The 23,290-nt window shown below is 33.5% G+C and overlaps 3 protein-coding genes across 7 annotated transcripts; 1 reads left to right on the top strand and 2 right to left on the bottom strand.

Annotated features, from left to right (window-relative positions):
- Positions 1 to 6,424: 6,424 nt before the first annotated feature.
- Positions 6,425 to 10,707, bottom strand: LOC112276544 (thylakoid lumenal 29 kDa protein, chloroplastic). The gene is made up of 13 exons (XM_073532140.2): positions 10,522 to 10,707; positions 9,848 to 10,021; positions 9,456 to 9,611; positions 8,926 to 9,012; positions 8,641 to 8,725; positions 8,459 to 8,493; positions 8,264 to 8,329; positions 8,084 to 8,118; positions 7,828 to 7,964; positions 7,505 to 7,611; positions 7,234 to 7,371; positions 6,957 to 7,091; positions 6,425 to 6,774 (listed from the first exon to the last, which is right to left on the bottom strand). The coding sequence occupies exons 1-13, from the start codon at positions 10,705 to 10,707 to the stop codon at positions 6,673 to 6,675; spliced, it is 1,443 nt and encodes a 480-aa protein (XP_073388241.1). The 3' UTR covers positions 6,425 to 6,672.
- LOC112279026 (uncharacterized) lies at positions 10,453 to 14,409 on the bottom strand. Of its 5 annotated transcripts, XM_024513061.3 has the most exons (9): positions 14,272 to 14,409; positions 13,520 to 13,968; positions 12,888 to 13,022; positions 12,326 to 12,475; positions 12,034 to 12,165; positions 11,759 to 11,905; positions 11,465 to 11,524; positions 11,097 to 11,178; positions 10,453 to 10,876 (listed from the first exon to the last, which is right to left on the bottom strand). In XM_024513061.3, the coding sequence occupies exons 2-8, from the start codon at positions 13,724 to 13,726 to the stop codon at positions 11,110 to 11,112; spliced, it is 900 nt and encodes a 299-aa protein (XP_024368829.1). In that variant the 5' UTR covers positions 13,727 to 13,968; positions 14,272 to 14,409; the 3' UTR covers positions 10,453 to 10,876; positions 11,097 to 11,109. The 5 variants fall into 5 exon arrangements, 4 of the variants coding, with proteins under 4 accessions (XP_024368829.1, XP_024368828.1, XP_073395584.1 ...); XM_024513060.3 differs by lacking the exon at positions 14,272 to 14,409 and having other exon boundaries at positions 13,520 to 14,259; XM_073539483.2 differs by lacking the exons at positions 11,759 to 11,905; positions 14,272 to 14,409 and having other exon boundaries at positions 12,787 to 13,022; positions 13,520 to 14,265.
- Positions 14,410 to 19,768: 5,359 nt separating this feature from the next.
- Positions 19,769 to 21,348, top strand: LOC112294362 (peroxiredoxin Q, chloroplastic). Its single transcript, XM_024544691.3, has 3 exons — positions 19,769 to 20,083; positions 20,203 to 20,430; positions 20,558 to 21,348. The coding sequence occupies exons 1-3, from the start codon at positions 19,868 to 19,870 to the stop codon at positions 20,771 to 20,773; spliced, it is 660 nt and encodes a 219-aa protein (XP_024400459.1). The 5' UTR covers positions 19,769 to 19,867; the 3' UTR covers positions 20,774 to 21,348.
- Positions 21,349 to 23,290: the final 1,942 nt, after the last annotated feature.

Below are 23,290 nucleotides of genomic sequence, written 5' to 3'. Positions count from 1 at the left end.
ATTCTAACTATAATTTTGTAATTAACTACTTTTAATAACTAAATCAATTATCCGTCCTCCTGAATTGCCTATTCTATGGACTATTAATATATTTTATAAATATCTTTTAAAAACAAATTAATATCTATTCAACACGGAAACCAGTCTTTTTTTAATCAATAAGAGGTTTAAAATGTACCACATCAATTTGCATATCCTCTACTTTTGAATGCATGTATTGATGAGATGTTAATATTGCCATGAAATTGTAACAATGTTGAGGCCCACTTATGCAACTCTTAGATCAAAATTCAAAAAGCCAATTGTTACACTTTACAACAAAGTCAATTGCTTAACTCAATGTTTGAGGATCAAGTAAGTTGAGCATCAATTTCTTTACTTCATATTATAATCCATAGAAAAATTGGTTAATAAGTGTAGCAACATCCCACTTGATATCAGTTACAAGTTGTCAAAACTCTAAAGCATATAATATTACATATTGATTGCCTTGTCATAAAATATGGATCTTATTGGTTGCAACACGAGTTGCATTATGTTTTCCATACATGGACTAAAATTCTACCAAAAATGCCTTTAGATTATTCAATATTAGATCTTATTGTTCAAAAAAAGATGAAAACCACAATAGTGTTGAACCTGAAAGAAGTGTACCAATGAATCTAACTTGTGATTCTAGAATTGAATAGCTTTAAGGTTGAAGTTCAATCACAAATTTTACATAATTGATAAATCCTCAAAATTTGGATCTTTTACCATCAAACTTCTTGAGTAGGGCAACTCTTGGTTTTCTAACACTTAAACAATGTTCTACCATGGATGGAGGGACATGATTTGGTACACATGTTGAGGCAGCTCTAATCATCTCTATATCCTCACTTCTTGCCATTCTTATTGATCCTTGTGGTGGTAAACTAAGTTGATGCATCGCAAGCATCAACTCCTTCAATTTCTCTTGCATTTGTGCCATTGTACTCTTCATTTCAACAAACTTTGCCATAATAACATTCAAAAAAATATCTAATACTACTCAAGACAAGTAGAAGAAAGAACGTGAGCACAAAGAAAATACTAAGAAAAATATCAATTTAGAAGAGAGTGATCGACAACTTCTAATATGCTTATGTCTTATCATGAAAAAAGGATAATCTACTCTTAATTAAAATAAGACAAAGCTTTGATATTGCAAGTATACTCTTGTCAATCTGTCAAGGACATGAACTAGAAGATGATGCATAAACCAATGAAATCCATGTCAAAAAAAAAGTGACAAAATAAAAATAAAGAAGTACATATATTTAAAAGAAGTTAGAATGGCTTATTGTCATTAGACAAGAAAGCTTGAGACTCTTGAAACTAGACTAGAAGCAAGAAAAGAATTGATAAGAGTGAAGAGGGCTTCATTGTTGTTTCTATATATGCTATCTAACTAAGAGCTATGTGGCAATGTTTTGTAGGACCTCTAATATGTGTTGACTTTGCAAGACACATGTCTTAACTTACAAGATAAGTTGTCTACGTGTGGGCCACATAGTTACCTTATTCTTCAAGCTATCAACATATGTGGCACATAGCCAACTTGTTGACCACTTTTCTAACCTAAAAAGTCAATTAAGGATACCTATAAAGTCAAAGTAGCATCTATAAAGTTTTTAAGAAGCTTCTATAGAAGATATTATGGAATTGATCTACTTTTACTTACTATTATCTAAATCATATAAGTAATTATTGGTTTATATGTGTATGTCCATGAAAATTCTACAACAAGTTTGGCAACAATTCAAAATGGGTGTTGATATAAAATATATGACTATTACTTTCAGTTTCTATTGTAGCTAGATAAAACTATTTTTTAAAACATTGTATTTTTTAAGTACTATTGTTGTTGTTTTATAGTTGCTTTAATTATTTGAATAATCTGATTATTATATTTAGGTTCTCTAAAATATAAGCATTATTCTTCTTCAATATATCAAATCTCTTTTTTTCTAAAAAAATGTCTAAAACTTATTACATTAATTTGCATGTCTTCTACTTCTAAATATATATGTTAAAAAAACATTAATGCTTCTTCTAAATTATTAAGACATTGAAGCATATTAATGTAGTTTTTAAATTTTAAATTTAAAAAGCTAATTTTTATACTTTATAATAAAATCAATTGTTTGATATAAAGTTTGAAAATAAAATAAGTTCAACATCAATTCTTTTACTTCATATTGTAATTCATAGAAACATTGCTTAATAGTTGCTACATCATTCCATTTCATATGAGTTAAAAATTCTTAAAATCGTAAAGCATATAATGATATTAAAAAATTGTATTGATGTAAAATATAAATCTTATTGGTTGCAACCCAAATTGCATCATGTTTCTTATATACAGATTAAAATTTTGTTAAAAAAACATCTAAATTATCTAACACTAAATCATATTGTTGAAAAAAAGATTAAAATCATAATAAAGTTGGACTTGAAATGAATGTTCTAATAAATTTAACTTATAATCTTGAAATTCAATAAATTTAGAATTAAAGCTTAATAACTAATTTTACTTGATTGATAATTTCTCAAAACTTTAATCTTATACCATCAAATTTTTATAAAAAAATAATTCTTGTTTTTTTTAACTTGTAGTGATACTTGAATAATATTTTATTATAAAAGAAACAATACAATTTGGTATAGATGTTGAAGTAGCTCCAATCATCTCTATAACTTTACTTCCAAATAATTATATTCTTCCTTTGGTAGTGAATTGAATTAATACAATACAAGCATTAACTCTCTCATTTCTTCTTGTATTTGTATTAATTTCCTATTTATTTTAATAAGCTCTATTTTAATTATACAATAAAAAAAATACTTACCATAAAAAGAATCAAAGAAAAAAATAAATCATCATGTATTACAACAACACCATTTCTTGTAATACAACATTACAAAGTTAGCTCCAAAGGTTTATTATCAGCATTAAGATTGGACATCCTTGAATTATAATTATTGGTGAATATTTTCTAAAGAATTGCAATCACTCCATAATACCAACTAGGGATCATTAAGGCTTGTGGTGAGTTTGATGACAAATCACTTTGGGATGTCCAAAGGAGGTACACAATTCTATAGTGAATTAATTATGTATAATTATAATCGGTGTTAGCATTATGGAAGTAGAATTTTATAATGGAAGTCATTTGAAGTAGTATTTTGGAGTTGTAACTCAAAGAAAGTGTAGCCTTTTATAAGATATTTATGGTTTGTGTACTTAAATGTTGAAAGACTAAAAAATGCAAGATTATGATATGGACTAATAAAAACATCTTTTTAGATGGATGTTTGTTTGGAATATACATTTAAAAAGAAATACCAAGAAGTAAGAGCCCTATGTCTTATTTGAGTTCCATATAACCACTACTTAAATAAATCATTTCTTAAATTAGAATTTTATTATAAAATTTTATTTGATTTAGAATATTATCTAAAAGACATGCATAATAAATTTAGGAAACCATTAAGTAAGCACTTTTTTTTAATTAAGTAGGCAACTTTTTTTTTATAAGTAGATATTTTTTATGTTATATTAATAATGGACTATTTCTATAATTTTTTTAACAAGTTACACACTAATGACATTGAAAGGCTAAAAACAACAACGAAAAATAATATTCATCCATAATACAAAAACACCTACAATACATAAGTTAAATGAAACAAATAAATATATGAAGATGTCTATGTAGCAATTATGCTTCGTAAACATCCTCTTTTTCTATTTATTTTGTTTTTCTTTGATTAACTTCTTTGTCACTAGTATTCTTCTTGTGTTGTAAGTTGTTGTTTTTATATCTTTTAGCCTCATTAGTGTCCAACTTCTTAAAAACTAGTAGCACTAGTGTATTATTGGTGTAGCACAAAGATATTATCACAATCTAAAGAAAGTGACCACCTAGTGGTTTCTTAAATTTATTTATAAATATTCCAACATTGATCAAATATGACATAAGCTTGAGAGATTGAAACATGTAGTTTACAAAATGCTGGAACTCTCTAACACTTGTACTCATTCTTGAGAATTGTTAATTAGAAACCAATCAAAATCAACAGAATGAAAAATTAGTTAAGATTAATACAATGTAAGATAAATGAGTAATGTTGTATTACAAGAAAACTTGTCTAAAATTAAAACAACAGAAATGCTATATAAACAACAATAAATTGCCGTCAGAACAGGTGTCTTAGAAAGAAAGGGAATCCAGTAGACTATTCGCTGTGATAAGCTCGATGTCGGTAAGCGAAATGCTGGACGAACTCGCTGTTCACGGTTGAGTCTGCGCGGTGAGCGCGTATCAGTGAAGTCATACGCGATTTGTTAGAAGACATCGGCGATGAAGTTTTCCGGAGCATCTGCAACCATCTCTCCTCTATATCTGTGATGACATTGACGGCAGCATCGTTTTCTTTTAATGGTAAACACAATATTTGGACGACGTCTGTTTACCACTTTTCGCGAATCTCCAGAATCGAGGCTTTTTATATTTATATTTTGCATTACAAAATTAGGTGAAATTTCATCTGCATTGGTAATTTTTCCTCCAGCAATGCTTACTAGTCAATCCATTTCACCTTAATTATATACATTATTCAAATCTGTTTCGATGCTTCTTCAGTTGAAATTCTGTGAAAAGGATTAGGAATGAGAAAGAAGACCGCATAAGTCCAGCATGCATGTAGGGCAAATTGTGATATGTAGTTTTATCTTGCAGCAAAACTAGTGCCAAAACAGATATATAGTCTCATGTACTGGATGAGCAGAAGGTAAATGAACAAGATAATTGCATGTACAACTGTAAAAGAAGCCATGAACTCACTCTGAAGTATGTTCTTGCTAATCTTACGAAGCACCTCATTGGCTTCGTCATCAAGGAGGCACGCAAACTGGTCAAGAAGTGGGTACACTAATCTAGCAAGGTGTTTAAACAAACAAGCAAGTCAAGGGCTTGTTCCGGTCACCAGGAATCCCTTAAGCTTCGAACTCATCCTTCAGGTCTGAAACAAGCATCATGCTTGCTGCCTTCGGCCTCCTGAATTGTAAACCTCTCTCAGCTTTGTTCTCAATTTCCAATCTGCGGAATGATAAGACAGACAGGATATGGATTAATACCACTGGGATCTACTACAGCTTTTATGTTTTCGGTATATTTTTATATTAGTAAATATTCATTACTTAAGATCATTACCATTTTATGTTCGAACTTTACATCTTTGATGCATTTTGATATATTTAATTGCATCAAATTTGACATTGCTATCAAAGAAGTTAAGATGCAATGTCAAATTTGATATTTAATTGTCTTTGCATCTTTGATGCATTTTGGTATATTTAATGTCTTTGATTATTTTCTACTATTTTATTTTGTCTAAGAAGTAAAGAACTTTATAACTTTTTCTTAATTTGCAATTGTGAGGCTTGCCATCACTACCGTTGATCTATACATTTATTATGCCTAATTACAACACAATTAATTTGCAGATGTAATTTCTATTTATTATAATTATGTACAAGTTTTATTTTCTATAAGAACTAGAGCAAACCTTGCAATTTAAAATGATTCAATTCTCTCAATTTTTGAACTTTAGTTAAAGTCAAAGTATACTTCTAAAATGCTGAGAGATAGGACAAATATTTTCTTATCTAAAAATAATTTGTCAAAATAAAAAAATATTGTGTTATTTTTACTATAAACTTCATTACATTAAATAAATAATTTTTTTGTACGTTTATGGAAAGTAAACAAAATTAAATAGTGGAGAGAAACATGTAAGATAGATATGTCTTTTCCAAGAAACATAATAAAAAAAAAAAAAAAAAAAAAAAAAAAAGCTTTTTAGATATAAATATATGTGTGTGATTTTTTTATGTATACCATATGACCATGAAAATTTCAGTTAGAAGTGTATACATTTCAAAAATAAATAATAAAAGCATTGTCTTTTTATTAATATGTATTAAAAAATTGAGGTTATTCATGATCTTGTCCATACCTTTCTTGTATTTTAATATTAGTTCAAGACTCTTTACTTTCTTAGTACATGAAATCAGTTATTTTTGTTATTTTTGTTTTACATGGAACTAGTTATTTTTGTTCATAATTTAATACGTAATATTTTTTTTCAAAATTCAAGCAAATTTTGGAGGGCAGTATGTGAGTTGTTCCTAAATTGGCTCTACCAAAGCTGAAGCTGAAGTATTGTTTATTTTAATAAATATTCGTCTTTTAAATTTTGAATTCACATACCTTTGTAAGAAGTTGACACTTCCTCTATAAATAAACATGCAGACCCAGACTTATCCACTTTAAACACTAGTGTGATCTATACATATCCCAATTGTATGTGGTCACTCTCAATCAAAAACAGTCACGAATAAACAACGAATCAGGATTTCGCATCATTGTTTACTTCAGCGTGGAATTGAAAGGAGCAGATTAAATTCAGAGTGCAACATGAAGCTAATTCTTGTGCACAGACCTGGTAGAGAAAAACTCAACAAAATTTCCGGAGGCATTCACCTCAAGGATTTCAGACTACTCAACACTCACTGATCTGTACTGTAATAGCTTTTAACCTGTAGGCATTATTGAGACGTTGAGCAGCAAGAGCAAGACCATCTGTCTAGAATCTGAGAGCACCTTTCGGTTTGTACGAATATGCTTCGTAGTTGATATTCTTTTGGCCGATGACACTCAACCTCGTAAATGTTGTAATTAAGTCCACCTACCACAAACAATGTCCGACATGAGTACCTACATAATTGTAAATGAAATATATCTTAGTTGCCCTCAATATCCTAACCTGACCCCAGGCAGCACATAAAAAAATAGAATAGAACAAGGGAACAAAAAATGACAAAATATTGCATTGGAGTAACTATTTAGCTCCTCTGATACGAGTCTTACCTCGTAGTCGGTCTGTGAGACTGTATCCCTACTGTCTTGGTACTTCTTCACCCACGGTGCAAAATCAGGATCTGTAGCTAGATTCACTTCTGTTGCAGCTTGATCAGGTCCCAAGAAAGCTGATAGGACAGCAATCTGCACATGTAGATTCAAAGTTGCTTACACGGGTCTTAAAATAAAAATTCAGAGCTTACGAGCAACCTCATTTACAATAAAACACAAGGGCTGAAAGGCTTAAACATTCCTGAGGTATTTGACCAGTGAAAAATCAACTCACCTGTCTCGGCTTGATGCCCAATTTAGCAAATCTATCCTTAATCTCGGCAGTTGAGGCAGTTTCCCATGACAGTACCCTACCTTCGGGATCAGCCTCCCCAGCATCAGCTCGGCCCAACAACTTGTCGAATTGTCCCCACTGAATCACAACAGAAACAATTGTCAATAATCAATAGCCCAGAGATGCCAAAAACTCAGAACAGAACTTCCACACCAGCCTGGTTCTTAAACCGGATTTGAATGTGACATTCTTAGTAAGGTATGCAGCTAACCTGCCCTGTTGAGCCATAAGCGGTGTACAGTTGCTCTCCCTTTTTCTGGTCACCACCGCACTTGCGAACCGCTGATTGGATGAAGGTACGCTTCACAGCAGCTTGTGCTAAACATCGTAAATCAACAATCAATCGTTTAAAATAGGATGAGCGGAAACCTCCACTTAAGGTGACAAAGTCAAGAAGATTATTTCTCCACTAAATTCTAGGGAAACTCCAACCGGAGAGACACCAAGAAGAAGATTGATTTTTCTTTTAGTTGTTGAGGAGAGCCCACAACTGGAGGGACACCGAGCGAAGTGTAAGCGTCTAGAGACAAATACCAGCAATATGAATAAGGTCCGCATATGAAATAGGACCACCCTTAGTTGCAGCGGCTTCGTCAATACTCTTCTTGATATTTTCCAAGAAGTTCATTGCCTTGTCAAGTCCTTTGTTCTCTGGCCTGTTCAGCTCTGCACTGCACTTCAACAAAGTCAGACCTGAAGGGAACCTCCTTAGTATTTAATCTGAGGTTTGAATTCATCGTCTTCGCAACATAAAACACTCCGGCAAGACAAGATTCGAGACATACCGTACCGAATAGAACCATTTGCCCCACCAGTCTTTGAGTCCTGTGTGACATAGGCATGCGTTCAGAACGTGCCCAGTTCTGTGAAAAAGGAAGAAACAGGAAGCAGTGAAATGCAACACTGAGATCTACATAGAATAGAAAAGAATATGAGGATGGATTGGTCACACACAAACCAAGAGGCTGACCTTGTCATAGGTTAAGGCATCATTGAGCGCCAACTTGAGAAGATCTGGAATAATATCGGGATTTGCCTGAAGCAATGCATCAGGTACCACAGCTGAGCTAAGTAAGACATGCTGGGCGACCCAAGTGGCGAGAAATTACTTCGATTACAGCGGTGCATGGAAGATATAAATTAAGGTTTAGAGAAGAAATCATACCCCTATCTCCACTCTGAGCTTGTCTTTCACACTCGCTTCATGCACACCACACGACAAGCCCATTTGTATTAGTTCATATCGCTTTTCGTAGAAAATGAAGCCTGTGTAGATCACTAAATGAACACTACTACATCACTCGAAAAGAACATAAAATTTGATTCAAGGTTTAGGATTAAGCTCACTGAGAAAAATGCCACGTTGTTGCCTCTGTATAATGTCAGCAGCCTGCGCTTCGTCACATCCAGAAGTCGAGGTCCAGACACCAGACTGCCAAATCCATTTGCAATTTACCCACTCATGTTTACAGACTTCCAATAGGACGTAGGAAATTCTTTTACATGTCCCTCTATCAATGGCGAGAACAAGAATCTTCAATCTGGCGTCAAAAGACCGGCGTGCTCGTGATGAAATCAGATTGCTGAGGCCACATTAAGAGAAATGCTTTTAGGTGTTGAAGAAATACTTACTGCCACAAGTGAAGCAGATAGACTGATGATATTTCTTCGAGTTACCGTCACTTCATCTTTCTCGCTTGCTTGGCACCGCACCCCACACTACCCACAATCACAACTTATTAAACCAGGACTTGCATGGGATTCTACAATCGCTAAAAACAAACCATTCATCAAGAATACTAGAAAAACAGAAATTGGCAGAAATTTGCACAGTTGAAGTCTACAATGCGACAAGATTTTGAGTCAGAAACCAACTCCCCAAATGCTATACTACAATGCAATAACTCCAATAAGGTTGCAGAACGGGCTTGCGCAAATAAATTACAACTGCAATTCGACATCAACTCAAACTGAGCACAGCAAAAAAGTCTCCTTTTTCGAGAACCTTCTTCGCCCACGCGAGCCTCCAGTGATACCGCTCTATAATCTAACCACCTCATTCTAAAAGTTCAAACTCGGAATACCTACCTTGAAATCAATATCAATTACTCGCCAACACTGCCCTCAGAAAATCGTTCGCCCGATTTCAATGTAGCGCTTACCTTGTTTGCAGTTGCCGGGGTAGCAGCTCGAGGAGGAATTGAGACCACAGCATTCCCGCACAAGAACGGAGACGCGGGATCCCTGAAGATGGGACTTGCCAATGCAGGAGCACACAAGGCACGCGTCGTCGACACTGCTGCCATAGCTCCCGACCACTACCCACAGCTCAAACCCAATTTATCAAATTCGTCAAATCCCAATTCACCATCATGCTCAACACCAAAGCACTTCAGACGTCATCATAATTCCCATTACTGACTACAAAAATAAGTAGAGATCCTCTTCAAATACCCACTATCTCACGTCGCCTCACACATCATCCCTTGTGAGGTCAGACTCTACGCTGAGATCACAGCACCGGAGTAGGCAATGTGACAGACTGAACCCATACCGAAGGTTTCCTGTTCTCCTTCTTCCTGATTGAGATTGCGATGTTCCGGGATGAGCGTGGACAAGGGTCTTGAGCTACTTGGCGGGTTGGCAGATTTAGAGATGCCAAAGAGTAGGAGTCTGCGGCGAGCCTTATCCTGATTCTCAGCTGAGAGTGTACAAGTGTGCAGCGACCCTATCCATGCACCAATCAGAGCACTAGGATGTAGCTCCACTGGATCCCTGCCTTATGATAAGTGGGGTTGCAAGTTGATGGGGGCTTCGAAGTTCGTGGAATTGAGCGGCTCAACAGACGAGCTCTTCATCGATGGAACGACGACCTTTTGACTTTTCCGCAAACAGCAGGTCCAAAAACCTTCGTAGTGTTAATGATTAGAATTAAGTTGCCCTCCGGAGTATCTGTTCTGACACCAAAGCCTGACCTTTTTTTACTCACTTCTAGAGGATGTGTTCTTTTTGGCATTTGCTGCGTAATCTTTTGTTTCTGTCCAATTGAAATGTGGACGGTTCACATGCTATCATCCTCTGCAATGCTGGTGTATTCTTCAAGATTCGGTGCAGTGAAGATGCGAAAGGGTTTTGGTTTCTAAATGTGACAGAGTTCCATTCGCTGCAAAAATACAATATTCTTTTTATTTATATTTTTCACGCTTGTGACGCTCATGGTGTTCCTACGGGAGTCAAGAAATCTCCTGCAAGCGCCTTTACGAGTTTCTTGCAATAAAGAATTGTTGTGATTTGCATGTGGTGCATTCTCGCTTGATTTCTGAATCGACTGAACTTAGCATTACCTTTGCAACGAGTTGGTTTCTGAGAGTTCCACCAATGACGACTACTAAACTTATTCAAAAGCAGTTGCATGTCTTCGGGTGTCTGGTTACTTGACTCGCCAACCGAGAGTCACAGCAATGTTGTCTATAAACTTGACAATGATAGCTCATCGATTATTGTCACGATGAAAAATCATCAAGCCACAAGCACCCAATTCACAGTATCGCGCTCACATGAAAGCTCCACAGCTATACCTTTCCTGCACGTGGTTTGGATCTCGAAAACATGAATTTGCAGAAAATGAATGCCACATCTGCTTGTTTTCGCATTTCAAGCTGCGGATCTCATTCGCAGGCAGGTAAATGATATTACCAACATGGATTCTACAACCAACTTTTAGCTGGCCAAATGATACACAACCAACTAAGTTTTGAATCAAGGGAACAAAATATTGTTGTTGGAGGGGCATAAAGATTTACCAAGAACGGAAGTTCATCTAGGTTCCGTTGCATAGGGAGCACTGAAGAAGCCTTCATCTCCAGAAACGAATCGCGGTGGAAACTGCATCATATCCATGCAAATATTATGCATGAGTTTTTAGTTACCTCATTTTGGCATCTTTTGCATACTCAAAGATTGAGGATGTTGCTTTAGTGCAGTTACCAACCATGGCCTAAACTCGAATGCAATGAAAAACACAAAATTTAAGCGAACTTATGCATTCGTGGAGCAAACCCCAGGACACATACAGCCAAAATAATGCACACATTGCAGTCACACATGTCATCGATACCTCCAATCCATGAAGTTGAAACTAATTTTTTGATGTTAAATAGTGAGACTTTACCCTTTTGTAATGCACTTCATCTCGATCCCATGGCGCTTGAAATCCCGCAGCTCTGTTCGGCTGAAGCAGTAACCAACAGTTATCACCACACAACGAAGGGAACCCAAAAGAAAGAACTCCGATGACCTCAAGCTCAATGTTTTCTCGTCCAACGTCTCCTCCATGGGTGTGTTTACTTGCTACTGTGACTTAAGCGAGAAGCACAGAACTTGGACTAACGCAAAGCAAGACGAACACTTCTGGGTTAGGTCTTCAAACAATTGTATGGACACACAAGTGAGGGAAATATATAACCTTTGGAATAGTGCGATTGTCTAAGGTAGCATATGGAGCTGTGTGAGAGTTGGCGGAGCCTGTAGGCCCGTGGTATTCATTGCCCTTGCCTGAATTTACGGGAGACTGGAACTTATTCCATGGAGCTACTTCGATCTCCCTTGTTGACTGATAACACCCCCAGAAAATTCCTGATCTAAATTTAGATGGAGCAGTCACCTTCTGTTGGACGATCAAATCCAAGCAATTGGGCGTCAATTGTACCAAGAGGTAGAAGGAAGTGTTGTCATTCTTGCCTTTTCTTGATGACCCATATTTTCAGCAGTTGCGTAAGGGACGTTCTTCGAGTAATCTTCATTTGGCGCTTTTTGTTGAGAGGCTGGCCTCTGGTCTTTATTCCATGGAGCATCCGGCATCGGCCCGTCGTACTGAGTGCACCATCAGCATTCGCGGAGTCATCACCGTTGGATTCCCACGACTTAAACTCATCGTGTGGGTTCTTTGGAGTGCAAATTCTCGGCGTGCAAATAGGGTTTTCCCAAATCAATCATCATCATCAAAGAATGTATTGGAGGGTTGAGGACTTGCCTGCTTTTGATGCTCGAAGTTTTCAGTCGTCGCAAACGGGGCAGTCTGTGAGGATGGCAAATTGGAATGCTCATGGACTCCACTACCCCGGACTGGTATCTGATCAGGCAATTTTTTGTCCCAAGGCGCATCGTCTCTATCTCGAAGTTGCTGGGAGGCAGACAGACAATCAAGCAGTTTGCCAAAAGTTATGATTGGACAGCAGCAATTGCATGAACTGCATTGTTGTGGCACTAACGAAAACGTAGATGCTATTGCAATAGTCACATTGGATGTTGAATTTCCCGATTTCACAAAATGCAGCATATCATCGTTTGAAAAAGCTGCAAATTCTAACAAACTTCGGCAGTTTATGAAGTTGGGAGTTGTTTGCTAATCAAACAGACTGAAACATTTTGAATGAACACCAACCGCCGACGTTCAGGAAAACAAAAAAAAAAAAAAAAAAAAAAAACGCTCACCTATACATTCTTTCACGTTGTGAACAATATTTATGCTTATCACGACCACATGGACAGGTCAAGTAAATTCCAGACCCTTGATAAAGCTCTTGTACGCAAACCTGCGGTGGCTGTTTGTAATTATCTGTAATAGCAAACGGTGAGGAATGACGGTATTCGTTGGGGTATGGGCCTCGGTAAGTGGGGTTCACTGGTGTCTCTTTGTTCCATGGTGCTTCAGTCAATGGTCCATCGTACTGCAATAACCGCAACCACCATAAGTTCTCAGCAGCAAGCAACCTCAACCGGATATCGTCGCAGGTATCCTATGGATTCTTGCAAAAGTCTCCAAAGTTTCAAAACCACCAAGGAGATCTTCAAAGGGACACTGTAAGCCTTCGTAATCCAAAACTCACATCGCAAGACATCACGGAACTTAGTACGTTGGAAGTCAGATCCTTGTGACCCAGTTTTTGGTTTGCATTTACCGTTCCATGTGATGACGTGAAAATTGCAATAAAGATCCGTTTCCTTCAGACTTACATGATCAGAAATCAATAAACTTTGGGATACTGTGTCTACAAAACTTAACACGGCAGTCTTCCAAGGTGTGTTAAAATTACAAGTTTTAGCAAACTGGACACAAGCTGCTATGTTGGATGAGATCACTCCAGTGTTAGGGATGCAAACAGGAGCAGATATGCAACATGTTTGCATTTCAACCATGCTATACACAACCGAGAGAAAACCATACCTCAAGGGGACTCGGAAGGTTGTGAAAAGTAGCGAATGGAGCAGTTTGTGAGTTGCAGGGCATAAAAGCATCTGGATCATGGCTGCGACCGGTTACGATTTCGGGTTCGTCCTTCAACCAAGGTGGGAGTAAAGCGTCGGCACGCTTCTCGTAGACAGGCGGATCCACCATTGTTGCGTAAGGAGGAATCATACTGTCGGAATACATAAAACTCAATTTTCCGTCTTTTTTCTTCTGTTCACCGTCCAGATATCGTCCCAACCTTACCTCTCCACAGATACAGACAGCTTCAAGCAATCATCTATTCCAGAAACGAAAACCGTGCAAGCAAAGCTTGCTAATTGAACTTCCCTGAAGCACATGAACTGTGATGTGGACAAGTTGCATCACAAGAGGAACTTCACAGTCCATGCAAACTTCAATGACTTGAAGGGATTCTCAGTGTCACCCTGTTTTAGAAAAACCAAATTAGTCAGGACTATCAAAGAGAGTTTGATTCAGAGAGTTTCTCGGAATGATTGAATTGTGTCAACATCCTTTCCTGCCAAAACACAAGAGTGCATTGTGCTTTGCAGGACTGTCTGCCATTCTATTATAAAAGAGATACGGTTATGGTCAGCGAATACAGAGAAACAGACATTAGCAATTGTGAGGCAGGGGATCTGTAGAATAACAATCCGTCCACAACTTGACATTCACCCACTGAATCCCACAACTAAAACATAAAATAAAAAAAGGGCATTGATTCTAACACTTCTTAGCCGCATTGGCACCCCATCATAGGCACCTTGATGGCGATAATTTTACCCATCTCTTCAGCATTACATTACTGTATGTGTATTTGTTTAGATAGATTTTTGGACGAGTCTTATAAATATCTGATAGGTTTTTGAACACTCTTTTCTGACCAACTTCAATTCTATCAATTTTTTATTTTTTTTATTTATTTACTTTTAAAAAGAGTATATCTAATATAGGATAAGAATAGCACGGTCCTTTTTGTTTTAAATTAATTGAAAAAAATACAAAAAAAATCCTTTTAACAAACTGTGTCAATTTTTATATTGTTTTGTTAAGTATTTATTTATAATTACAAGAATTATAGGTTTATGAATTTATAAAAATAATTAATTATAATTTTTGAAATATAAAGAATGTTAGAATTTATTTAATAAAATATTATGTGATATTATTATTTTTGATGATTTTTTGTTGATTTTTGTATATACTCTTTTATGATAATTTGTTATACACAAGAACTTAGAGAATGTAAATAACCAAGTGAGACCTTTCTCAAAGAGAGATGACAAAACAAAAAAGTAAATTTGTATATTCAAGAAGAAATTGGAATGACTAGTGCTAAATACTAGAATATTAAAAATTATTAAAATTAGACTACAGATAAGAAAAGAATTGATAAGAGTGAGAAAGTTCTCTCTCTTACCTCTATATATATTATCTAACTAGGAGCTATGTCTGGACGTTCTATAGGACCTCCAATACATGTCCAACTTGTAAGATATATATCTAATTTAAAAAATAGGTTTATTTATATGTGTGTCACATGTCTAACTTATACTACAAGTAGCTAGTATGTATAACATGTGGCTTACTTGTTGGCCAAGGTTTTATCCTACCAATCACCTACAAAAATGTATAAAAATAAATCCACATCTATAAAACTTCTAAAAAGTTTGTTTATAAGATATTATTAAATTTATTTAATTTTACTTACTCCCACTTATTCATATTATTTAAAAAATTAATGAAATAAATTGATATATCTATAATATTATTTCTTCTTTTAGAAATAAGTTCCATAAGAAGTAATGATCAAATGTTGAAGAAATCTAGACTGCGACAAATTAAATATGTCATTTACTATAATCTTTGTTCTTTTTGAAGGTAGTTGATAGGTCTTCTTGATAAAGAGGGCATTTAAAAGTGTGTTGGATGTATATTTGTATTTAATTTAAATTATATATTTTATAATTATTTTGTAGTATTCAATGTCTTTTGTATAATAATCTATGTTTACACAACAACAGTCATGTGATATGACATAGAGTACCAAATTTCATCAAATGTATGTAGTTTAATTTTATTAGAGATTTCTTATCTATTAATATTTTTTTTGTTTGCTGATTTTATTCAAATCAACTAAAATTTAAATATTTAGGAAGAAAAAAAATTATTGACCTAACATTCTTATCAAGTCAAGTCTTATGAGTGATTTTGAGAATAGAAGAACTTGTTCTAAAGGTTTGCTTGGCTATGGTAATTTAGCCATTTTAATAAAGCTTTAGGGTTTATTTTATTTTGATACTTACATTCTTAGATTCTTCTTTTGTGATATAAGAGATAGCTTGACTTAGTTTGGTATAGATTTCTAATCTTTCCTTGAAAGTGTATTAGATGTATATTTATATTTGATTTAAATTTCATACTTTGTGATTAGTTTGTAGTACTTAATGTATTAAATTTGATGATCTTTGTTTATATGATATACTAAAGTTTGTCTTTATAGATCAAATATGTAAGTGGAGTTGCAACTTTATTGATAAAATTTGACTATAATTGATGAATCATAAAAAAGATTTTACCTTTGTTATTATTTTTGAAATCTTCTAATCTATGATAGTCTAAATTTTCTTAATATCTATCATAAAACTATTATTAGAAATAATATATCTAAAAAATTCAACTTAAATAGTATAAAATATATATATTTTTTTTTATCTTGTTGCATAATTATATATCTTTAAGTTTTTATAATACACAACAAACATGAAGTTTATACTCTTATATATTCTTAGAGCAAATTAACATGTTATCTAAATCACAAACTATTAAATCATCTAAAAATTCTTAAAAGACATCATTCATTAGATGTTGAATAGTAAATGGAGCATTTGTAAGTCCAAAAAGTATGATATTGTATTTTAAATGTGCATATTTAGTTCAAAATATAATCTTTTATTCATTTCTTTTTTTAATATGTATCAAATTTTATGTTCCTCATAGATCTATTTTTGTATATTTCTTAGCTTGATTCAATTCATTAAAAAGTCCAAATATCAAAAGTAGAGGATATTTATTCTTGATGGTAATCTTATTAAGTCCTCAATAATTTATATATATCTATAGTCATCTATTGTCATCCATATTTTTTTTCATTAAAATGATAGGAGCTCTTGCTAGAGATTTAGAATACTGTGAAAAATTATTGGCTAGGTTCTCATCAATATATTCTTTGACTTTAGGCAATTCATTTTGTGATAAACTATAGATTAGTCTAAATGATAGTTGAGTTCTTTCTTGAAGATCAATTGAGCATTTATAAAGAAAATGCTTTGAAAGAATATATGCATTTTTCTTCTTAAAAATATCTTGATAACCTTAATATTAGTTTGAAATGACACTTGAAGTCTTTTCATCATTAGAAATAGGTGTGGCATAATTAAAAAGAGATTATCCTTCTTTTGTGGCATATATGAAAGGCCTTGTACTTAAAAATAAAAATTTGATTGGACTAGACTTATAAATTTTTACTTGCTTGATAAAACTCTTAGTTATGCTTTGAAAAAACTTAAGACTATAAAAAATCTAATCTATTAAAGGATTATATTTTTTTTAACTACAATAAACCTAAATGATTAGATTAGAAAAGATCTAATTTTATTAAATATTACAAAGCTATTATGACCATCTATTGCTACATCTATAAAAAGAATTTTATAGAAAATAAAACAATCTACTTTTAATCAAGAAAAAATAAATTTTTGATATTGTAAGTATATTCTTGTCAATTTTTTAAAAAATAAGAGCTTAAAGAATGTAAATAACCAAGTGAGATGTTTTTTAAAGAAAGAAACAAAAAAGAAATAATTAAATATGTACATTTAAGAAAAAACTAGAATGACTATTTCTATGACTAAAAAACTAAAAACTATTGAAACTAGATTAAAAGCAAGAAAAGATTTGATAAGAGTTAGAAAGTTCTTATTCTTATTTCTATATATATGATCTAGCATATATATATATATATATATATATATATATATATATTAAAAAAATTTAATCATATTTATATATAAACATTAATATATCTTTCTATCATTTTTTTTTAAACTTCATAATGTTTATAAACTTGATTTCCAATTATATATTTTTTATATATTAATAGTAATAATTATTTAAATAAAATTAATCTATCAAAATAATATAAAATATAAAGCAATAAAAAAATTATAAATTTATTAATATAGTAATATTGTATAAATTAAATTGTGATATTAATTGTATATTATTTTTAATTGCCTAAATATTTTTAGTCATTACTTAGAAAATAATACCATATTTTTTTGTTTCTAAAAGATTTGTAAATTTTTTATTGTAATATAATAGAAAAAAATAGAAAAAAATAAAAAATTACGTATAATTTTATTATAATAAATAATTTTAAAATTTTTAGTAAATATATATATATATATATATATATATATATATATATATATATATTTAAAATAATTACCTATTAGATAATATTTGCAATTGAAAATTATTAATTGAAGTTTTAAGAAGATAAAAAAATAACTTTTGGTTGGTTTGTAAATATTATTTTAAAAAAATATAAATTTCTGTGATTAAATAATTTTATTTGATTGCTTATAATTTCATGCTTGGATTTCTACTATGAATAAATTCTCCTTATTGAACTATTTCAACCAAATCAACTTCAAATATGTAAATATTTATTTTTTTATAAATACAAAAATAATTTTTTTATTTCTAAAAATATATAAATTTAATATATAATTTAAATCACTTTGAATTAATTTCTTCTATTGCAATAATAAAAATGAAAAAGATAAATTCTATCTATTATATTATATTAAAAAAACAACATCTAATAAATATCAAAAAAAATTAAACTCTTCTTGCTAGAAAATTATTTTATCTTGTTTATGACACATATCTAAACTACAAAATTTTAAAAGTTTTCTTGAAAATAATTTAAAAAATTTACTTCTATTTTTTAGCTATATAATGTTTTCTTATTGATTTAGATTAGATTTAAATAGAAAATTTTAAAATTTTATCAATAAAATAATATTATTATTATTTATCTTTTATCTAATAATAGATATAAAATATATTAAACTATATAAATTTAAATATACCATCTCATATTATTATTATATAATTTATTTAATAATTATTATATATATTTTTTAATCTATTACTATCTTCTATTTTAATTTGGACCATTTCATGCAAAATATCACAAACATATATAATTATATTATTAATTATTTAGATTAAAGGAATTATACAAAAGTAAGTAGAATTGAAAACAACTTATGGAGAAGCTTCTTAGAAGCTAGATAGATGCAAATTTGACTTTATACATATCTATAGGTGATTGGTAGGTTGGAAATTTTGCCAACAAGTTATCTATGTGTTGCTCATGTTGACAACTAATAGTACAAGTTGGTCATGTGTTGCACATGTAGGAAACTTGTCATGCAAGTTAGGTATATATCCTTGACATGTTTGGAAGGTCTTATAAAATATTGTCATGTAGCTCCTAGTTAGACAATATATATGGAGGCAAGAATAAAGCTTTCTTCACTCTTGTCAATACCTTTCTTATTCTTAGTCTAGTTTTAAGAGTCTTTAGTCTACTTATCTTTGGTACTAGCCATTCTAATTTTAATACAATATTATCTTTGAGTGATTATCTACCTTTTATAGTATCATAAGAGTATATAGATGTTTTGATTGTTTCTAATTCATATCCTTGACACAAAGTTGTAAGTATGTTGGTATTTAGAATGAAATAAATCTAATAGCCTATGTATAAAATATTTTTAATAACAAGTTTCTTTTTATGAAAATTTAATATTGAAATAAAAAAGAATAGATTATTTATTTACTAATATCTTCAAATAATTCAATTATTATCTAATATTCACAAATAATTCAATAGCATATATTTTTAATAAAAAATGTAATATAGATCAAAATTACACTTAAATGAATTAATATAAAAAAAGTTAAAAATAATGCTTTCCATGGATGCCCGACGATGGCGTCGCGTGCCAGATCCATCCTCGTACACACATTCGCCACCACCCACGACGCCATCTGCTATCCCCCACCCGTATTTCATCCATCCATCCGTGCTCTGCAATTTATCCATACATCTATGCGATGCAGCACACTCCAACACCCCCCACCCACTGTGTGTGTGTGTTTGTGAAGCACCAAGTTCCCCGAGCTTCACACGATTGCTGCACTTGGCTTTGCAGGTGGGCTTGTTGTTGGAGCCATTCCAGCACAACAATGGCGACTGTGACCGCTTCTTCTCTAGCGATTTCCGCCTCCGGCCCGGCCATTTCCCCTCACACAGGTCGCAACCATTGTGCAGGGCATCGCGCCACCAGCGCATCGTTTATGAACTCTGAGCTTTTCGCACGCTCCGCCACTCTGAGCCCTCACGCGGCTGTCGTTTCACGACCTGTCGAGTCTCGCCGTCCCTCGGTCTTCACCGTTTGCAAGGTACGATGCACGCGCGCGCACTACTTCGTGAATTGCCGTTGCCGTTCGAGGTCGTGCCTGTCGATTGCTAATTCGGATGGGTGCCTGTTGATTAATCGTAATTGTAACGCTCGCTGCAGATTTCGGTGGGCGATGTTGTTCCGCCGATTGGACTGAAGGACCAGGATGGCAAGCTGGTGAATCTAGACAAGTTTAGGGGTAAGAATTTGGTTCTCTACTTCTATCCTGCCGACTTCACTCCTACCTGCACGAAGCAGGCTTGCGCATTTCGTGATTCGTACGAGAAGTTCAAGAAGGCAGGTGCTGAGGTCGTGGGAGTGAGTGCCGATTCCCCCGAATTGCACAAGGTAACAGTCTCCTTTTTCCTCCGAAAATGTATATGCCAATGTCGGCCCACATTGTTTGGTCGAAATTGAATTCAATGCTCACTCAAGGTCGAAGCGTCACTGATTCGGAACCCAACATGGTGTGCAGCAATTCAAGGCGAGGTACAGACTTCCATTCACTCTGCTGAGCGACGAGGGCAATAAGCTGCGGAAGGATTGGGCCGTTCCCGGGGACGTCTTCGGAACTGTACCAGGCCGAATCACGTACGTGATCGACAAGAACGGCAAGGTGGTATTGATCTACAACAACGCTTTCGATGCCCAGAAGCACATCGACGAGACACTCAATATTCTGCAAAGTTAGACGAACGTCGCCGCTCATGCTTCCCAACTAAGCTCTGGAATTGGAAAAACAAAGTATGTACACTAGCAACCCAACTACGATCTGGAATGCTGTGTCCACTCCTCCAAATCCCACATCATCTACGGTCTGTCCTGTGATTTCAAGCCCGGTTCACATCACGATTGTCCCATCATGGACCTTAACGATTCTTCGCTTGATCTTAGCCTGTCGCGGCGTCTTAATGATCTTTGCCCATGACACCGCGCGCCAAGGCGTCGCTGATTCCTCATAAGATGCTCGTCGCTGATTCCTCATAAGATGTGATCGGATCGTGAAGCACGATGCTTCACATCTGGGAGCTTGCGCAGTGTCGACGATAGCGCTTCTGAGACTTATCGCCACGGGCTGAAACACCTTTTCTATGAGAAATAGAGGAAAATATTCACATCAAACTGCTTACAAATGTAAGCATATTGTGGTCAAATGTTACCAATTATCCAGTAGTCTTTTTTTAGGGTTTTCCTGAGGGGCCAAAAGGAAATGAACATTATTGTGGATAAGATTCTCCTACTCGAATCATTATTGCATTGTGGGTTTCTTTGTTTTGGCAGTGATTTTGACACTAGGATTGAATTTTTTTGTCTAGGGTTTAGAGTTTTTTGCTTAATGGATGACAAAAATTTGTTTGTTCTTTTTGCAAAATGGAGGATAAATGGAAATTGCTAATTGTGTGCTTGTACTAATGAGGTATGGTTTAATCAAGGAAGGGAATGTTGTTGCTTAATTGTGTGAGTTGATACTTGCAGCTCTAATGTCATGGAAATAAACCTTGATAAAGATTTAGCCAAAGAAAATCTAAAGTTTAAAGCACTGAAAAAATTCTTCTAATGCCTTGAATTTCAAAATTAAACTTCAAATTGCTTCCAATTTGATGATAATATTACTTAGTACGTCTATAACTTGTGAATTGTTATTCTGGTTTAAAAAGTGGTTGTTTATTATGTAGTGTACATTCCTAAATTAATTTTAAAAGTCAAGGCATAATGTTATATATATATATATATATATATATATATAATTTTAAATAAATTATTGTAGATTGAGAATTTGATTTTGGCTAACATTATGAAAAAAATCTTGAGTTTATTGAAAATTATATTATCTTTACATGGCATGATAAATTTCATTGCCTATAAAATGGTAATGTGGTCAGTAAGCTCACAAATATGACAGGTAGTAATCCAATAGAATGCTTATAATAAAATTGTAGTCAATAATTCAGATTTTGATTTGTATCATCTATGAATTCATTGTGTGTAATAAGATTAATATTGCCTAAAATACATTTTGGGACATAGCATACCATTAAAAATATATTTGCAAATATATTTATAAGTAAACATCATTAATATTTCAGAAAAATATCAAAATGATTAATATTTATTATTTTCACCATAAAAAAGATTAAAGAGAAAATAATAGACAAAACATACAGGTTATAATCAACTGGCTAAACTCATGCCATTGTCACAAAAAACTTAATGTCAGAGATGGAAGCAATGATCTTTGTGACAATGGATTTACTTTGTCATCATGTAGCTTTGCTTTAAGTTTTTATCATTATAATTCTGAAATGCGTTGTTTTGTTTTTGCTAAAACAGGCACATGGAACTTTTTGTGCAACTGCAATCTATGAATGAGTTGATCACATAGGCACAATGAAATTCCATATTGTTTCATTCTCTTAACTCATTCTACACTAACTGCCATTTCTACCCTTGGTTTCACATCCTCACTCTCCCTGCCTTATTCAAAACATTGAGCAAAAGTTCATTAACATATTCATCAAGCTCCAAACCATTCTCCTTCATTCTCTTAAACATTCTTAACATGATCTCAATTTGGTTAAAATAATCAATGTGGCTGATGAGGGTATTCTAAGCAAATCAGTCAAGCTTATATCTTGCTTGCTTCTTGAATATAAAATTTTGCTTTCTCAAAGCCTCAATTGGTAACCCAAACAATTTACCAACCTTAAACATCACCTTAGATGCCAAATGGTATCCCAAAAAATTGCAGACTTGACACTCCACTCAAATCTGTCACCAGGTTAAGCCCTCAACTTCAATTCTCCTTGCAATACAGCCCTTTGCAAAGAAACTACGTGCTCGATTACTCTTACTTTCTCACTTTCTCTCCCATACTTTTGCTCTCTCTCTCTCTCTTTCTCGCTATGTTGCACTAGGTTATGGAATGTTGACACCACAAATACTATGGTCCACCATTGCCCTCTATTTCATTGATTGTGCTGCAGCAGATGAAGAGAAAGCAAACAAATCCTTGCCAAACATGATGAATGATGAGGCAATAGGTGAACATGGAAACATCATGGGATAAATCATACCCATATTTTCCTACATCCCACTTAGCTACTACCACTGGAACAGATTCTCATGAATAATCATCAATACTGTTCTTATAGCAGCACTGTAATACAAATACTCTCCACTTGGCCTGACTCCCATGGATTCCCATGCT

The sequence above is a fragment of the Physcomitrium patens genome, chromosome 2 (genome assembly GCF_059467195.1).
Source record: "Physcomitrium patens ecotype Gransden chromosome 2, ASM5946719v1, whole genome shotgun sequence".
Classification (NCBI taxonomy): domain Eukaryota; kingdom Viridiplantae; phylum Streptophyta; class Bryopsida; order Funariales; family Funariaceae; genus Physcomitrium; species Physcomitrium patens.
This window is presented reverse-complemented; position numbering and strand designations above follow the sequence as displayed.

Bases quoted from the DNA above. Each gene is read 5' to 3' on its own strand.
- LOC112276544 (XM_073532140.2), bottom strand. From the start codon at position 10,707: ATGCAACTGCTTTTGAATAAGTTTAGTAGTCGTCATTGGTGGAACTCT. The intron at 10,022-10,521 runs GTAGGAACACCA...GTGCATGGATAG, and splicing joins CAGGAGATTTCTTGACTCCC to GGTCGCTGCACACTTGTACA. The intron at 8,119-8,263 runs GTCAGCCTCTTG...TATGTCACACAG, and splicing joins ATGCCTTAACCTATGACAAG to GACTCAAAGACTGGTGGGGC.
- LOC112279026 (XM_024513061.3), bottom strand. From the start codon at position 13,726: ATGTATTCCGACAGTATGATTCCTCCTTACGCAACAATGGTGGATCCG. The intron at 12,476-12,887 runs GTTTGCGTACAA...TCTGCCTCCCAG, and splicing joins ATTACAAACAGCCACCGCAG to CAACTTCGAGATAGAGACGA. The intron at 11,906-12,033 runs GCAAGAATGACA...GGGTGTTATCAG, and splicing joins ATATGGGTCATCAAGAAAAG to TCAACAAGGGAGATCGAAGT.
- LOC112294362 (XM_024544691.3), top strand. From the start codon at position 19,868: ATGGCGACTGTGACCGCTTCTTCTCTAGCGATTTCCGCCTCCGGCCCG. The intron at 20,084-20,202 runs GTACGATGCACG...CGCTCGCTGCAG, and splicing joins CGGTCTTCACCGTTTGCAAG to ATTTCGGTGGGCGATGTTGT. The intron at 20,431-20,557 runs GTAACAGTCTCC...CATGGTGTGCAG, and splicing joins ATTCCCCCGAATTGCACAAG to CAATTCAAGGCGAGGTACAG.